This window comes from Aythya fuligula, chromosome 22 (assembly GCF_009819795.1).
Source record: "Aythya fuligula isolate bAytFul2 chromosome 22, bAytFul2.pri, whole genome shotgun sequence".
Lineage (NCBI taxonomy): Eukaryota > Metazoa > Chordata > Aves > Anseriformes > Anatidae > Aythya > Aythya fuligula.
The window spans coordinates 1686519-1704332 of NC_045580.1; the positions used below are offsets into that span (position 1 = coordinate 1686519).

Genomic DNA, 17814 nt, shown 5'->3' on the forward strand with positions numbered 1-17814 from the left:
TAAATGAGATTATAGAGTCACAGACGTACCTGTGGAACGTGGTGATGCTGCATTCCACAGTGACAAGTGCCGTAGGAAAATCAGAGGTAAACAGATGTGCTGATGAAAACCAGAGATGGGTGATAACCAGAGCTTTGACTCAAACCCCTCCAAACCTCAGAGTGAGGGAGGGTCTCCCATCTAGATCCCTCCTCAGAGCATTTATAGGGAGTGTTCGTAGTTCTAGGTTGGAGATGTCTGAAACAGATGTCCTTCTAAAGTTTGTGTGTGTAATGTCATTAAAGCTAGCAGAATTGGAGCACCTGTAGAAACCTAATTCGAACTCTTATGATTAATTAGGCCCAGTCTCCACCCTAAGTCTAATCTGCATCTGTCTGGAGATGTGAAAACAGTGTCTCCTTGGCTGACTTCCTATCAGAACAAAAAAAAAAAAACAAACAAACAGCACTGTGATGTCTGGCATGAGTGAAGGATCATATTCTCTGGAGACTGGAACTTTTTAGAGCTCACCAACTGGAATTTCTGGCTCATCCTTCTAACAGCACTGGGGTATAGGCAGCCTGGTACCTGAGACACCTTGTCATCGCTTTTCTGACATGTAAATGGTTACATACAGCCAAAGTGCTTTGCAACTTTGTAAGGTTGACATATTTCTCATGGAACTATTGCTCCGGGTGCATCCATTGTGAGACTGCCTATCCTTGAGACATTTTTTGGCTTGCTTTTTGAGAACTGCAATAGGAGCTAAACCAGTTTGTGTTTCCCTTTCCTACCTGTAAAGGGAAGAAAAACCAAACACCCTGAAATGAATGTGCCGGGTCTGTATGTCAGACTGATTTTTGATTTGGGGGGCTATTCCCATTTGTACAGGCTGTAGATCTGGCACAGACAGTACACCCTAGCATGGGGTGGAAAGGGTCAAAGCGTGGGAGGGACTGAGCTGAAGTTTGGAATCCTGGCAAGGCCCCCTCCAGCATGACACCTCTGTGGTGCTATCAGCAGCTGTGACTTTTGCATTCTCTGCGGGCAGAGCATTTTACACCAAGCAATTGGCTATTTTTCTTTTTGTTTAGTTTCCATATCCCCCCTCCTGACCAAGCCCATAACTGCCTCGTTGGCTCTCCTTGTTCTGTCATCCACCAGCTATACTTTGTGGTGAAAATACATGTGTAATGCTGTCGTCTGACATGCTCTTTCCATGATGTCTGTAGTAGTGAATGCAATTTTCCTTGTCCTCACTCACTCCTGGACCGTAGGGCTGGCTAATCAAATACAGATGTTGAAACGAGTACAGTATCAGTCTGCCTGGAGTCTGAGGGAGTAACCGCTGAGAGCATCCTGCCTCCCCATGTCCATTTTGGACAGGTAGAGGCAGTGATGAAGCCATACAACTGAAGGTTCTTGAAATGACTTCAGCTCATGGCTAGCTTCATGTAATGTAGACAGTCCTATAGAAGTTGCTTCTTTGGGAACTGGAAATTCATCTGTATTCCCTCCTCCATCCATAAAGTGAAAGCTTAGCTGTCCTCGATTGATTATGTTTGGGATAGGATTCAATCCACAGAGTGACCTGAGTGAGCTGCTGTTTGAAGTGAGGGAATAAAAATAGCAATGCCCTGTGCTGCTGGAAGCTTTGACATAGTCTTTGTCAGCTTCTTCAACCCAAAAAATCAGGTTTGAATGAAATCCTTATTTGAAGGTGCTCTGGATTCTGACAGTGAGGTTTCAGGGTTCTTAGAGTAACACTGGGATGAGCATTATATGTAGCTTTATTCCGTCGATATTTCTCCTTTCCACTAGCCACAAGAGCTGGGTTAAGATTGCTGATCTAACTCAAACACAAAGGATGGACAGGTTGAACACAGCTTGCTTGTGTATCATTTGCATGCATCTAAATTGCATTGTTTGTGCAGCTGTTCAGCCAAATCGTCCACGGAGTTTATTTTTGTGCATAGAAGCACAGAGATGAGTTTTCTCTCTGTTAAGGCAGATGCAAGATCAAAGAAACATATATGCAGCTCAGTAACACCAACCTCTCTGCTAAATGTGTCCTGATGGGGGCAAGATTATTAATAGGGTGATCCTTGAGATAAGCCATGATTATGAGAGGCAAAGGCTTTGCCAAGAAGTGACAGGTCTCTTTCAGGTTAACACTGGTACTTGCTCAAGTCCCCCTTTCATTTCAGTGTGGAGGAAAAGAGGAGGGGTCTGTGTGTGGTTTTTAAACACAGATCTACTGTTCTCCTGAGAAGAAAAAAACATTTTCCAAAAGATCAGTCAGACAAAATTTAAGCACTCTGGTGTTTAGAAACAATTGAACTTTCTTTCTTCCCATGTGTCACTCACCAGAGTGTTTTAGAGGCTCGAAGCAGGAAGAGGTGGTGATATTTATGGCAAGCTTTGTGCTGGAGCTCACACAAGGGTGGGCTTGAGAAACCTGAAGAGTGCTTTTGTGTTCTTGGCTAGTCAGCTGACCAAGGCCAGTGTTTGCTTATGGACGTTGTGATAATAATTAACAGAGCAGGAAGTAAAGGACTGATTGATTTATGCATGCATGGCATTATGCATTTGAACTTGGACAGAAACTCTGAAATCCTGAGAGAAGGCAGATTTATTTATCAAATGTGTAAGAACATAAGAATGGTCCTAATGTGTCAGACCAAAGTCCGTATTGACTAGTATGTTGGACAGTGTCCAGTAAGAGATACTTAGGGAGCAGTATGAAGAGCATAACATGACTTATCCTTCCATTAAACTGTACCCTCTCAGCTCCGATGATCTGTTTCTAGACCTAAATCCAAGTGTTGCTCCCTACCCAGTGAGACCATCTGTACGGAGTTCTGGATTTGGCCTCCTACACCTCTCCCTGGTGTCCCGAGGTGTCTAGTCATCTGGCTGTCATCAGCAAAGACAGAAACTTGTTGCGGCTTCAGCTTAGCCACCCTGAGAGTTGGGTCGCCCTGGTGCTGTGTTTCTCTTCCACCCCTGAGACCAGAAACTGCCTATAAATTCATTCTTCTAGCTATTTGATTCTGTAATCTTTTGGCTACCTTGCTTATTAAATCCGGGTCCAGCGAGTGATGAGCTCTAGAGTTGAGTCTTATGCTGCATAATGGAGGAAAATCTTGGCTGAAGTATTCAACATGATTTAGTTCAAAAGAAAGGGATTCAAACTGATGTTGGCTTAATGGAGCCAAAGTGTCCCTCGATACAGATATGGTAAATGAGCCGGTGGCTTGTATCCCGGTAACTTTCCTGCACCATCTAAACACTGTGGTTTATGGAGACATGCTTGTGTTTATTTCGCTGGGACTAATGTGGCCTGGTCTTAAAACTCCCTTGGAGTCCAAACAGTAAGGGTCTGGAATGGAGGTTCACAAACAAACCCGCCCGCCACTTGGAGCTGTTTCCAGTTGTGATGGCCTTGAGCCCATATATCCTAAAGGAGATCTGAGGACTGATCTGTTGGGTTCAGAGTACCTCCTGGGTAGGATTTAAACGGATCATCTGGTAAAGATGAGGAATCTCAAACAGAATCACTTCTTGTAGCCTCAGACAATGAGCAGAACCTCTGAGCCATGCCCAGTTTGCCTGAAGAGGATGGATGTGAATTGAGGGGGACTTTGTTCCAAAAGGCAGCCCCTTGTGTGAGGTGGGATAATTCAGAATAGAAAAGTAGTGCATATTTTTCTGATTCACTCTCCACTAATTAAGGCAGAGTGCTATTACATTTGCTACAAAGGACTTCTTGAGCACTGGCCAAAGAGATTCTTTAAATGCTTCTTAAATAAATAAATCCTTTTCCATATAAATTTTCTTCAGTAAGGATATGACAAGGTCTTGGCACACTCCCTTTTGACAGACAACCTGGAAGAAAGGCCACTGGGCACAGGGAGAACAACCTGTAGTACCCAGGTGGTGCTTGTTGTATTTTTTTTGCACTTAAGAAGAAACTCAGCAGCTAAGCCTTGATATCCCAGGATAGCAGGAAACCACAATGGAGTGACTAGCCCCAGGACAGCAGCACAACCAGGTCTTTTGACTCTGGTTCAATGTGCATTCCTATCTCCTCCCTCACCAGTATGGCTCTCAAACAAAGCTGGCTTGTTATTATGGTTATTGCCATTCCAGCCAGAAGTGCTCTGGTGCCACCCTTCAGGGATCTGGCATTGCTGGAGGCATTGGTGCTGCAGGTGAATTTTTGGATTGTGTTTAAGATAGATAATTGCCCCACATCCAGCCCTGTCCAAGGCAGGGTATTACATATGTGCCCATGGCAGCAGGAGAGAGGAAAGTTCTCATTAAGGGAGGTTCTCAGGCTCATCATTTCCTCAAGACCAATTACTTACTGTGTGTACAGTGCCTTAAAGAAGTCAAAAAGCACAATATAAATATCAAATGTCACTATTAAGTAAGGATTAATTATCTTTCTGGTTAATTTTGTGTGTGTGTGTGTGTGTGCAAAGGCCTCCGGCATGCATGCTTCAGATGCATTCAAACATATTAATTACTGTTATTATGTGAAAGTTATACTGAAACATTACGTTGATAAATTGCTAAAGGTGACAGGCTTGAAACAGAAAACCTGTATCTTGCAACTCCAAATGCTCAGGAAATTTTTCTTGTGGTTTTGAAACTGGGCTAAACTCAACTACAGAACCAAGTGCCCCACTGCTTAGGTGAGGGCAGCTGAAGTTTGAGTCCAGCTCTGCTCACCCCTGGATAGCTGGATGGGCAGTTGCACAGTGAGAGATGCATGGTGGAAGAGCAGTTTCTAGTGACAATACATTATATTCAGTATTATATAAGGTAATATTTACAGGCATCAGGGTTTTTGTTTGCAACTGACTTAGATGAAAATACAACCCCTTCCTCTCCACCCCCCCCCCCCCAAAAAAAAACAACCAACCAACCAACAAACAAACAAACAAACAAAACTAATTGAACAGGGAAGTGACTAGGGAAGGCAAAATAAGACTCCAGGAGAATAAGCCTTAATTTTGTCTTGGCTCATCACAGAAGGTGTAGGTTCCAAGAGAATTGTCCTCTAATCAGAGTGCCCTATGAAGGATCTTTTTTGCTTCACTAAAATTAGCTGCACTCTTTTTTTTTCTTCTGTGGACACATGCAGGTGAAATTCTGGCTCCACTGAAGCTGATGGGCGTTTTGCCATGGACATCAATTGGCTCTGGATTTCTCCCTATGGGAGAGAAACCATTAGCTACCAAGCCAACTTTTTGCTGTGTAGCTGAGTTGCATTTAATTTTGGCAAGACTCACAGCCCTTGTCAGACTAATAGGTTTTACTGAATTGAATTGGAAAGAGAATATTGTGTGAGCTGTACCTGCAACCTCTGATGAGGAGCAGTTAGACTTCATTTTGAGGAATCTCACTGAATGCTCTTTTGGAGCACCACCAGTGTCTCTTCACTCGAGCTCTGCACTTAGATTTCAGGGTTGACTGCTCTTTTTCCCCATAGCCTATGTGACACTCATGATTCCCATGGAAATTTTGGCTCTGTGTGCTTGAGCTGAGTTTTGGGACTATTTATGGAAGCTTTCAAAATGTCCCAGAAGTGCCCTTCACCTCTGTTCATAGCAAAGGCTTTGGCTCCTGTTTAGCTACAACTGGTTCCCCATGCAACCAAAGAAAAAGAGCTAGTAGAAAAAAAAAAACTAACAACAACAAAAAACAATCATTTAAACAAACAAAACCAACAAGAACAAATTAAAGTCTGCTCCCCTAGAGCAGTGCTAACTCTGTTAATCAACCAGGCTCTTAGGTGCTGAGATGTTGGAAAAGAATGATGATAAAGAGCATTATCAAGTGTTCCCTGTTCCAGGATTCCTATTTAATACGTAATAGCCACAGAAAGATCTGATTATAGAGCTGAGTTATGGCCCTTTTAAAGGTCAGAGGATTACATCCAAGTTTTCCAGCCATTTCAATATTCAAAGAGGGGCAGGCTCTGTAGGGGTGTCTTTCAGTAAGCCTGGAAAGAATGAGAAGAAAATGAGTCTTCCCTGGTTGATGCAAAGGATTCCTGGCAGGTTATCTACCCATATCTCTCTGGCCAAGGTTGGTTTGATGGGGATGCTAAAAACAGTCAAGTCCAGAAGTAGCTTTTGCATGTTTGAGGTTCAGTTGACTTGAGCAGGGATCATCTTCAGGAAGATGCTGCGGCTATGCCTGAACACCCAGCCCATCAGCAGAGGACACAAGAGGGGTAGTTATGTCTGAAAGACCATCTGTGTCAATGTGTTGCAAGGGCCACACCATACAAATACACCAACTCATGTCTTGGAAGCTGTCAAGCTGTCAACACAGTATTCACAGTCTAATTAGCCCACCTCTTTTAAGGCCATAATTAGCTCAGGTGCAATCATACCCTGGCATGGCTGTGCTGCTTCCCATTCTAAAGATAGCTGAGAGATCTGTGCATAACACCATGCTGCATAGCACGAACATCACCCAGGTCGTTTCTGAACTGGGGGTTTGAGCATTAGTTAATGATGGCACGCCAATGAGGAGGGCACTTAGAAAAGGGCTGTATATTGAGTTATTGAGTGAAGAGGTTGGCAGACCCGGTTATTTTCCTTCCGTCCTCTCCTAACTACTTGTTTCTACCGGAGAATGAATTTGCCCATTATATGCACAGCTCGTTGCTGTTCTTCTGATGGGCAAGAGGTGCTGCAGGTCTGCACAGTGCATGGTGGCTGAGGAAGCAAGCAGAAGCACAGCCCTTGTGCAAGAGCCGTGTTATGTCCCTAGCCAACCTCTGACAGGCTCTAGCAGCCACAAGGCAAAGGAGCCCACTGGGAGCTGAGAAGACATCCTGTGTCCCAGTGCATGCTGTATGTGTTTGGCTGTTGTCTTTGACCACTTGACTTCTGGGCCAAGTTGAATGGCTGGGTCATACCAGGTCTGTGCTCAGCTCTGGCCTGGCTCCATTCCCATGGAAGCTGGTGGCAAAGTCCAGCCAAGATGTGTGGCAGTGGCATGGCTGGCAAATCTGGTTTTGGGAATCTGGTGCAGAAAGCAGATTTAATGCCCTCTCTGCTAAACAAACTGTGTTTGGTTCCGCTTATTCTGAACATTTCTTCTTTTGCCTTCTTTGCTTTGCTCAGGGCTTGCTTTTTCCTTTCAATAGGCTGTTCATTCTTTTGGCAAAATGAAACTCTCCTAAATGAACCCAACTCCTTCTTGGTACCCTTTTGTTTTGACACTTGGGAGACAGCAGATTTATAGACCTTCCTAAGTCGTAAGTTCATTTTCTTTTTTTATTTACCTTTCACTGCAGCCCATTCGGAGTGAGATTTCATTCTGCCTCCGAGCAGGACTGACCTGCCAAGAGGAGCTGATCCATAAATCTTTCCTTCCTTTCCTTCCAAAACAGAATTAGCTGAGTTTGCCTAGGAGGAAAACTGTTCTGCCATTGCCGGCAGTCAAACAGTGCAATTAATTAGTGCTTTCCCTTTTCTCTTTCCTCTAGTCTCTGTCTGCTGCAGTTGAAAATAAGCCAGCGAGAAGGGGGAGGGGAAAAAGGAGAGAAAAAGATTTGTTTGAAACATTTATTTTTAATTAAAACTTTTGCAATGTGATACAGTTCAATGGTGGTGCACCTATTGCATCATATCTCATGGTCATAAGTTTAATCAAAACATCCCAGCAGATGAGTGGAGCTGGCTGCAGGCTGGGCTGATGAAAAGCAATTGTTCACGTATCTAGACTTGGAGCAGGACGGGGAGTCTGGAGCCTTTGCTACTTTACTCCTTGTTTTCATATGTGTGGTAAGTGGAAGTTACAGGCTGATACACTGCAGGTTGATGCCTGGGATATTGATTTGTTTGGCCAGTAAAAATTGACTTTCTTGACTGTGACCTTCTGGGGAAAACAGGACACATTCGCTGTCCTTTTTCTTGGTGCTAGTACTGAAAAGCAAAACACGTGAGAAAAAGATCCTTGTGAATATGTCAGATCATGATAAATTTCTAGGACAAATGTCTTGCATGTAATTAGGAAACAGGAGTCTAGGGGTATTCTAGATGGCTTGAGTAAGCCAATTCATTTCAAGGCTGTGTGGTCAGTGCATTGTGCGAGGGTCAGGTCTGTTCTTCACTGTATGGAGGCTGCCAGCATGGCCTGATTTAAATAGCGAAACAAACTGCTTTCAGATCCTTGGAAAACACTCTGCAGATCCAATGTCCTTTTTATTTTTATCTCTTTATTAGTTTTAGCAACCAAGTGGCCAGATGTTAGCATTATAAAGATGGACAGAAATAAGAGCTTTCTTGATGCTTAAAATTGAGACTAGTTAAATGCTTAAAATAATTACAGCAAAATGGTTGTATAAGCACCATTTCCTCAGTTGTATATGGTATGAAGTATGGATTATACTAATACTTCCCAAGAACTTGGGAACTATTCAGCAACACAGAGAACATGAAACTATCCTAAAATTAAGAACAGGGTAATGAAGAATATTCAAATACATAAAATTAGGAATTTTCTCTGCAAAACCACATAGTAAGACACCATCCTCTTATGAAGAGTGTTAAGAACTCCTGAATCCTAAACCTGTGGTGTTTTCACAGCACTTCACCAGTGCAGCCTCTTGATTGTATCAGTGGGGAATGTTAAAACACTGTGCTGCCAGGGTAGCAAACTAATTCCTCATTTTCTGGCGTATTTGGACTTCTTTTTGGTTTCTAAGGGCAAAAGGACAGTGGGTCAAAAGTGGAAAAGGTACTCAAAGAATGATATGGGAAAGTACACGTTCAGCTGAAACTGTTCTATAAGGCAGGTATGAAAAGGCAGAGTGCTTCATCTCCATTCCTTCCCGTCTTGAGAGACAGAGCATGTCACAACAGTGCTGAGCAGACAAGAGCTGCTTGCCAGCATTTAATTTGTTGAAGATTAGGAAATTATTCCATTCTTACAATACCATGTCAGTCTAGAAATACCTTTGAACTCTGGGGGATGTGAAAATTTAGATCTAGCCTCAGATTTTGTAGTGTTTGGAAGCCAAGACTTTATCAGGGTAAGAACTGTACAGATGGTTTAAGGGGAAATGTATTAATAGTGTACCTCAATACAGTGGACTAACTCAACTTCAGCTGTCTTTGATCTTTGGGGTAACTATATCCAGAACAGGATGCTGAATTTATGCTTTTTTCTTTGTGATCTAGTAGCAATGTAGAGGTTATCTACTTCTGCTTTTTTTTTTTTTTTTTCTTTTTACTAACTGCAGGTGGCTGCTAAAACATTGCCCTCTTTCTGACCTCCAGCTTTCCCTACTGAAAGTCTTGAACCCCTGTTTTTTTGCTAAATGCTGTCCTTACTCTGTCATAGCCATCCTGTGCCCTCATCAGGCCAAGGGCAGAAAGCTGAGAAGTCTTGTATATGTATATGACTGAGCTGAACATCAGCTGATGCTTTTATTATTTACAATCACTTCTAAAAGCACCATCTCAACTGTTGGGGTCATGCTATAAGCAAAGGCTTCTCTTATGATCTCAAATGATAAACAAATAAGGCACTCAGTGTCAACAGCCTCACAAATCTGTTCACCACCTGGAGCTCGAAGCAACTCAGCAGTTGCAAACCACTACTTGTCCAGAAGTAGAGCAGCAGTTTCAGAGGTTCTGTAAGTAAATAAGTGTCCTGACGTGGGCACCAAAAATAAGTGTGTGCTGAGCTTTCACCACATCTCTGTTGCTGGCTGCTGAACAGTTTGGAAAATGTATCCCCTCTTTCAGGTGCTCAACACTTGAACAACCCCAGTGTCATCTGCTTCTCTAATAACCAGCCACTGTTTTACCCTGCAAAAATAGCCACACTGCAACTGCTGATCCTGGAAGGAGGAAAGTGGTTATCTTATGATCGTCATCCTGATCTTACCTAATTACTAGAAAATTAGTCTGAAGCCGATGTCAAGCTCTGGGACCATCACAGCTAGTCTCCCTCACCCCAAGCAGTCCTGCATGCTGCTATCATGCATACAGGAAAGCAAATATCCCTGATTGCTCTGATACCAGATACCTTTTGCTGACCTCGCTTGTAGAGAGTCCTGTGTAAAAGTGTTATTCTCTATAGGATTTTGTCACTTGGAGCCTTGCAGCAGTTTCTGGGTTCTGGTGATTTCTTACTCCTCAGAAATCTTGTGGTTTGTAGAGAACCCTGCTGGAAGCACACTAGGGTACAAGTATCAATTTTTTGCCAAAAACCACCCATGTGCAGGGGCAGGAATGGTGTTTCAGGCTGTGTGATAAGGCTCAGGGAATGAACCTGTAGGGGAGCAGGAGCTGCGTTCATTAGGTGGTTTGAACCGAGACCCTCTGGCTGCCTAGAGCATGCCGTAAGGCTAGACGCCCTCCTTTATGCCATGTAAGCTTGAGCACCAGTTGAGGTTACTCTTTCAGGCCAGTTTGGCTGAAACAGAGGAAGAAGTCTATTCCAGTGGTGTGTTGGCATTGCCTTTCCTGTCCCACAGTGGCCTGTCCCAGCAGGTACTGGCTGGGAGGATATAAACTGTGGGAGTAGGATCTGCTGTACCTTCTGCATAGCTGGCTGGTGTCCGAGGGTGCAGAATTAGTGGCATAAGGCAAAGGACAGCTCTCTCCTGATTTATGCTCTTTGAACTGCCACTGAGATGGTAAATCAAGGCAGAATTTCTGCCATTTCACTTGGTGGTAGTAGATCTGCACACAGGCGTCAGCTGAGGGAAAAAAAATCCACAGAGAGAAGACATAGATACACTTTACACAAGCAATTGTTGGCTAAGCAATTCTCATCTCTCATGTACTTCCTGGGTGGTTTAGGTGGAATAACTTACATTTAATGGAAATATTTTGATTTGTGGTGTTGCAAAGGTGTGGAGGAGAAAAGCAAGGCTTAATTTGTATGCAGACTGCTGTGATTTACACTGTATTGACAAAAATTTTCCAAGCTCACTTTGTAAGCGGCTGAATTTTCCATGTGACTGAAGTGGTTGTGGGGAGAAGTGCCAATCAACAAGCTGCAGAATTCTTTATGTACCCTCTGCACGGCTGTTTACTTGATACCTGATGTATGACCCCACAACCCTTCATGCTGGGGATGAGAGTAAGGAATATAGGTCATCAGCAGGCCAGGCTGGTAACACCTTTCCTTTACTGGTGATGAGTTACTCACCAAAATAGACTCATTGAGGCCTATAGATCATTATGTTCATTAGTGTTGATTCATATTAAGAGTTTCACAATCGGGTGTGTTGGTGTAATACGTTCCTTTCCACAGTACCATTTATCTTAAGGATCTCAGAATACTTTATGTACATTAAGCTTTAATCCATGTTTTACCACCAGCAATGTAAGAAGGATTGTTTCCATTTTGCAGATGAGGTAAACTGAGGTACCGAGCAAGAAAGTGACTTGCCCAAGACTGCAGGTTGTTTGCAAAGTTGTATACAGAGCCATCTTGCACATGAATGCACATTTCCCGTACGTGGCCATATTTCACTGCCCAGAGATTTAAAGAAACATTTGATTTCCTGGGGCTAAGGCTGAGGAGAAATCTGTCTATAGCTGTAAATTCAGGCGACCTGAAGTGAATCAGAACTTCCTGTAGTGTCTGGGAGTGTTTAAATTTGCCATCCCAGACTGGCTCTGGCCTGAAAGGATTGGAGCAGAGCTGCTGATTTACTTCTAGGGCTGGTATCCACCAGTTGGTGTAAGATGTAGAGTTACGAGTCAGTGAGGAAATCTGCCTCTTATCTATCTAGCCTCATCTGCCTGAATGGTCACTGGGGTCGATATGGAAAACGGAGGATAGAAGTGTGATTCACCTGACTTCTTGAGTTACCCGATAGAGAACTAGACGAAATTGTCTGTTGCATATAAAGGGGGCTAGGTAACTATCTCAAATGAACCCTGTCCTAGTGTCCGTAGAGAAGCAGATTTGCATGAGTGGGGACAGATTTTGTCTTGTTTGCTCTGAGTTAGTTTCTTGGGGTACTTAAATGGATGACTTCAACAATGTGTGTTCTAATAGCGCCTGAAAAAAAAAAAAAGGAAAAAGAAAAAAAAAAAAAAAGACAATGAAAATAGACACTCTATGCTAAGGAAAATGAAATGCACATCAAGAGACTAGAATGCCAGCCCAAGAAGGCTAAACATAATGTGGAAGAGCAAACAGGTCCGGAGAGAGGAATTGACTTGGTTGTGGTCATTTAATAGCTGAATGGCAGAGCCAGGGAAGGTGTTCCCCTCTCCCTGTTCTCTCCAATGCTCTTATTTCTTAACCACATTGCCACTCAACTCGCCCTTATCCACGTCTTCTTTTTTCCCTGCCAGGGTCCCCTTCTCTGAGGGCATATCCTCTCATCTCCGTTATCACCAGGCAGCCGTCCGTGGTCCCTCACCTCGTTCCAGCTGCCACCAGCTCCCGTGTGCTGCCTGCCCAGGCCTCCTCAGGGACTGCAAGTTCGGAGACCCCAGCCAGCGAGACCCATGCCAGCAGTGAGTCGGAGGCAGAGCAGCCCACACCTCGGTTAAAAAAGCCACGCCGGAGTAGGACCATCTTCACAGAGCTCCAGCTAATGGGCTTGGAGAAGAAATTCCAGAAGCAGAAGTATCTGTCTACCCCTGACAGGTAGGAGTTTGCTGGGCTGGGCAGTGAAATACAAGCTGCCCATCACAGATCAGGCTATGCACCTATGCACTATGCACCACCTCCTAGAGTCATTTTGCCGTGCAGGAAGCTCTTGTCTTCATCTAGGAAACATTCTGGTTCACTGCTTTATCTCAACAGTGCATCTGAATGCTCAGTGTCACCTTTGAGTGTTTTTTCCTTTTCAGGGACAATGCTGACAGCGACTGATCTGAAAGACAGCCAGATCACACCTTGTATTCATCTGTAGCTCACTTCTATTCCTTTTAGATATGGGGACAACCAGGCAGGGTAGAAACTAGCTGAAGGCCTGTGAGTGGCTATAAATACTGCTTAGAAAGGAGCAGGAAAATACTGCTTCCTAAACTAGGAAAAGGAAGGGGAGCAAAAGGGCTACTGCAGCCCTGCTCAGCTGTTCTCATTCCCATACCAGATGCTCCCTGGCTGCAGTGTGCTGCCTTCTAGCTCCACAGAGATGCCTCTGCTGTTGGCCAAGAACATGGGCAGGTGACCAGATTCAATTTCAAGGCTAACTTTTCCTGGGATCAAAGGTGACATGGATAGGCTGTATCAATGGAAATGTCACATGCTGATAAATGTGCTTGCTAGCAGGCACTCAGAGATGCACAAGAAACAGAGCAAAAGCTCTCCCTTTCCTGTTCTTGTTAGACCCTTGGAAAAAAATGCAGCCTGATTTCCTCCTGGGATCCAATGGCCGTGTCTCTATGGAGGCTGGGAGATTGCCTGTTGCTTCAGCTGGCTGCTGAACTAGCTTTCCTCTAGTAAACCTGGTTAGCAGTTCAGTGAGGAGTTAGTGGCCTGTCCATCAGGGAAATAGAGCCAGGGATGCATACGTTAGAAGGCTGCCTTGCTTCTGTCCCGAGTTCTTAGGGACTGCTTGGTAACAAATGGATGAACTAAAATAAGTATCTATTTTATCTTTAAAATAGATACCTAAAATAGGTATCTATTTTAAAGACCTTGGACACTACTCAGTAAACTTAAATTACAGGAAAAAGATTTTGTCCAATTCGTATTAAGTTTGTAAACCTAGAGAGAGTTTGAAAGGTTGACCAGGCCTTGAGCTCCACAGATGGCAGAATTCCAATATTTAAATTGGTTTTGAAGTCAGCATTCCCTACTTTTACTGTCTGTCACCAAGCCATGGATCACAGCTAGACCAAATTTCATGGACAAGACTGTAATGTCTTGTACAGCTTCAGAGTTCCTAATGCTCCTGTATTGACTCCTCACAGCTTCACATAAGCAGATTGTTGACACCATTGCTGAAGCACTCAGGGCTGGTAAATTTAATTAATAGTATGACTGTTCCTTGGTTTTGTATGTGCTTGAGGCTGATGAGCAATTCCTGTCCCTGTACCGCTTCCCCCTCTTGGTTTGTTCCCTTGGGTTTCTAGGCAATGGTGGTTACAATGATGTGTGTGGCAAGAGGTGGTAACTGGCTGCAGGTAATCAAAGTGTGAGAAGACATGTGCACTGTGGCAAGAGTTAGTCAAGCAGTGTTTCTCTGTGAACTCATGGCTGGAAACGTGATGGTGAAGCAATGGATTGTGCTCTGTGTTGAGTCCTGCAGCTTTTGGCCTGGGTGCAACATTGTACTGCTTGGATGACAACTGGACCACCTGGTTTATTAGTAGTAAAGGAGTGCAGTATGAGGGGATAATGCCTCTGCTAGATTCTGCTACTCACACAACAGTGGTGGCATTTTTAAGTCAATGCAGACACTCTGTAGTGGCATGGGCAATAAGTCAATTTTGCAGACACCCTATAGTGGCATGGGCAGCAGGCAAACCAAACCTGTAGGGAATCTAAAGGGGGGAAAAGAATGAAGCTAGGAGTATGTGTGTGAGCAGAGAGCTGGTGTGGGGTACAGAGGTGTTTATAAATACAAAAGTGTGTCTGACTGCCCCAGGAACCCAGCTGAAATAAAAGTTGTATTATGAAAAACTTGGCCTTGAACCACCAGTGTGTTTCCCCATGCAAAGGTGGGGAAATATTTGCCAAAAAATCTCACATAATCCAGAACACCTTGGAATGTGACTCTGTTTGAGCTGTCCCACCTGCAGGACTTGCGTGACGCTGGGGCACTTGCCCAGCGTTGCTGAGGATTTCTAACTCCATCCGTTGTGCAACGCCATTACAACACTGCCAGATGCATGCTACTATCACCTGTGGGGAAGGATAAAGAGTTAGTCTGAGCTGTATTTGCTTCATATCCTGAGTTTTAATATAGAAATAATGAATGGTTTCAAATGAACTTGCACAGGTTGGAGATTTGCAGAGGATGAATCAGGATTATGGGCTGTCTGCCACATATACCCTTAAGCTAAACACGCAAATAATAAATTCATTTATATGCCTAAATTGCCTATAATAGCAGAATGCATAAGAAATTAATAGATTTAGATGTACTACTACTCCATGAGAAATGAAAAAGTATCATTATCCCCATTATGTGGGTAGTGAAGATGAAATACGATATAAGGAGCAACGCTTTCAAAGGCAGACTGATGCCGAGTGTCTTTCTTCTTACGTGTTTGCTTCAGACACCATAGACCTGTTTTTCAGGGATGCTGTGTACCAGTAGCTTCATGCACAAATGTGGTGTCAGCAGTCAGAGTACCACAGTCATGTGTTTCAAAAAGGGCAGAAAAACCTCTGATATTTGTAGGTTTGCTTATTCCTTCATGGTGATGGAGGAGAAAAGAGAACAAATGAGAGATCTCATTTCTCAAATTAGTGCTGCAAACACCTGAATAGTCTTGCTTCTTTTGTAAGAGCCAGCTATCTTTTTACCCAAACGTGGTTTACCACTTTTGTCTGACTTTTTTTCAAACAACAGATTGAAGGAACAAATAGCAGTATTTTCTGGCAGTCCTCCTGTTATATGCATTTACTGTTGGATTGGCTGCCCCTGGCATCTGGGCTCTTCTCGTCCTCTGTCAACTCATTTCAACGTCTGTCTTGTTTTCCAGGCTCGATTTAGCCCAGTCATTGGGGCTGACTCAGCTCCAGGTGAAAACATGGTACCAGAACCGCAGGATGAAGTGGAAGAAAATGGTAAGTGGTTCATTACCATTTCTCCATAGTCCTTAAAAATGCTTTTAAAAGAATGGATTCTGAAGCTGAGTATAGTGTCAGTGATTTGTCTCTATTTATACCAAATTTTATTTATTCTTGCTGATTTTTTTTAGAAATACACTTTTAAAAAAAAAACAACAAAACTCACACTACAGCATATGTGGTGGGCTAGATGTACAACAGGCAGTAAGAAGAATATGAAGCCAAGATATGAAAGAAAATAAAACAGCAGAGAAAAGAACCAAAGTATCTACCTCTCCATTTTTGGTGTTCTTGTGATCTTAACACTTGTGGGATTGGTTATCCATGTAGACCAAAAAGATGATATTGCTCAGTGGAAGCCAATTCAGTTTTAAGCACTAATGTTACTAATTCTTGCTTTTCATACCTTCCTTTCACCTCTTGTACTTCCAGCTTCATGGCCCTTTTCCAATTAAAGTGCTTCTAGAAAGGGCAGCTATCCATAAATCCTGCTGGGAACAGATGCTGTGAATTCTCCAGTGGAGATGTTTATGTATTCCCACCCAGCAGAGGAGATTCAGTTCTGCACTGCATCAGAACTGAATTTTTGAGTGTATGTGAGAGCTGCAGAAGTTACTGCCACTTGAAACAAATTTGGGAATAGCTTGGATTCAGATCCTTGGCTGAAAGTGTCTTGAGGCTGCAGCATGTGAGGGGAAATGGAATTAAATACAAGAGCAGACCTATTCTGATGACTCCCTGCCTTTACACAGGTTAGATGGATGTCACATCTTTTAATGCAGGAGTTACAAAAATAATAATATTAATAATAAAGACTATTTCAGAATCCAAAGTGGAACTAGCAAGAGAATAGGCAGCCAGCAGAAATCCTGGCTAAAGTGTGACTGTTCTTACTTGGGCTCTGATTAAAGCAAATACTCGAAAAAAGGAAGTGAATTGTGCATATTATCTTTCTGTATGTAATCTTGAGGACTCTGTGCTTAGATTGCTTTTGGGCCTGCTGTAGGAACTGGCTTAGACAGCTCCAGAGTTCTAGGTGTCCTTACTGGTATTTTTTGCATCTAGTTGAGGTAATGAGTGAACTCACTCCATGAATACAAGGAATTTCTATGAAGCTGCAATAGTAATCAAACCATGGATCCACTCTAAAGTCAAAGCTGAATTTCATCCTACCCTCTAAAGGATGTCTCACAGCAGTGATGTTCAGATTGATCCTGACTGTTAATCTCTTTGCTCCAGGTGTTGAAAGGTGGGCAGGAAGCTCCAACGAAGCCCAAAGGCCGTCCAAAGAAAAACTCCATTCCCACTTCAGAGGAAATCGAAGCAGAAGAGAAAATGAACAGCCAGGCTCAGAGTCAGGAGCTGGAGGGATCTCAAGCCCCTGAGGAACCTAAAGTGACAGAGGAGAAGCCAGAAGGCTCTTCAGAGACAGAGAAGTCTCCAGAACATATACCAGCACCCTCCTCAGAGGAGGCTACGCCATTAAGTTAAAAGGGAAAGAACGAAGGGAAAGGGGGGATAAAAAGAGAAAAGAAAAACCAAAACCAAATATATATATATGTGTGTATATATATATATATTTAAATATGTATGTAATTGTGTGTGTGTACATATATATATAAATATATATATATGTAGACCTTGTGTATAAGTCGAAAGATTTGTCACTTTGTGCCTTTGGGAATCAGCCATCATGGGCCACAGTGGAACAAAGACATCCTGTGTGAGTGGTGATGACCTGTCTCTCTGGTGGCGTGTGTATGCCTTCCCACAGATAGTGACGGAGTTCCAGAGAAACTGGACGTATTTCCAGAGAAATCGCATCTAGAAACCTGAGACAGCTCCTGGCAAATAGTGGAGAAGGCCAGGGCTCCTTTCCTGCTGCGGGAGGCAAATGTGTAGTGATATGACTGTTGGAGGGTTCAGTGTGTTCGCTTGGCTTTATCGTTGCCTTTTAGTAGTGCAAATGGACAGAGGACTTGGTCTGGTCTCAGACCAGGGACAGCTAAGAAATGGGAGCCATGGTAGCACCATTTCATCATGTAACCAGCACTTATTTCTGTTAGGGATGGGCCCAACTTC

The 17814-nt window shown here is 43.4% G+C and overlaps 1 protein-coding gene across 1 annotated transcript in view; it reads left to right on the plus strand.

Moving 5' to 3' along the window:
- BARX2 (BARX homeobox 2) overlaps positions 1 to 17265 on the plus strand; it is a 34833-nt gene extending 17568 nt beyond the window's left edge. Inside the window, exons 2-4 of the mRNA XM_032201979.1 lie at positions 12333 to 12630; positions 15645 to 15729; positions 16972 to 17265. Of these exons, the coding sequence (XP_032057870.1) occupies positions 12333 to 12630; positions 15645 to 15729; positions 16972 to 17223 (635 nt within the window). The 3' untranslated portion in view covers positions 17224 to 17265. The remainder of the gene's footprint in view (positions 1 to 12332; positions 12631 to 15644; positions 15730 to 16971) is intronic.
- Positions 17266 to 17814: the final 549 nt, after the last annotated feature.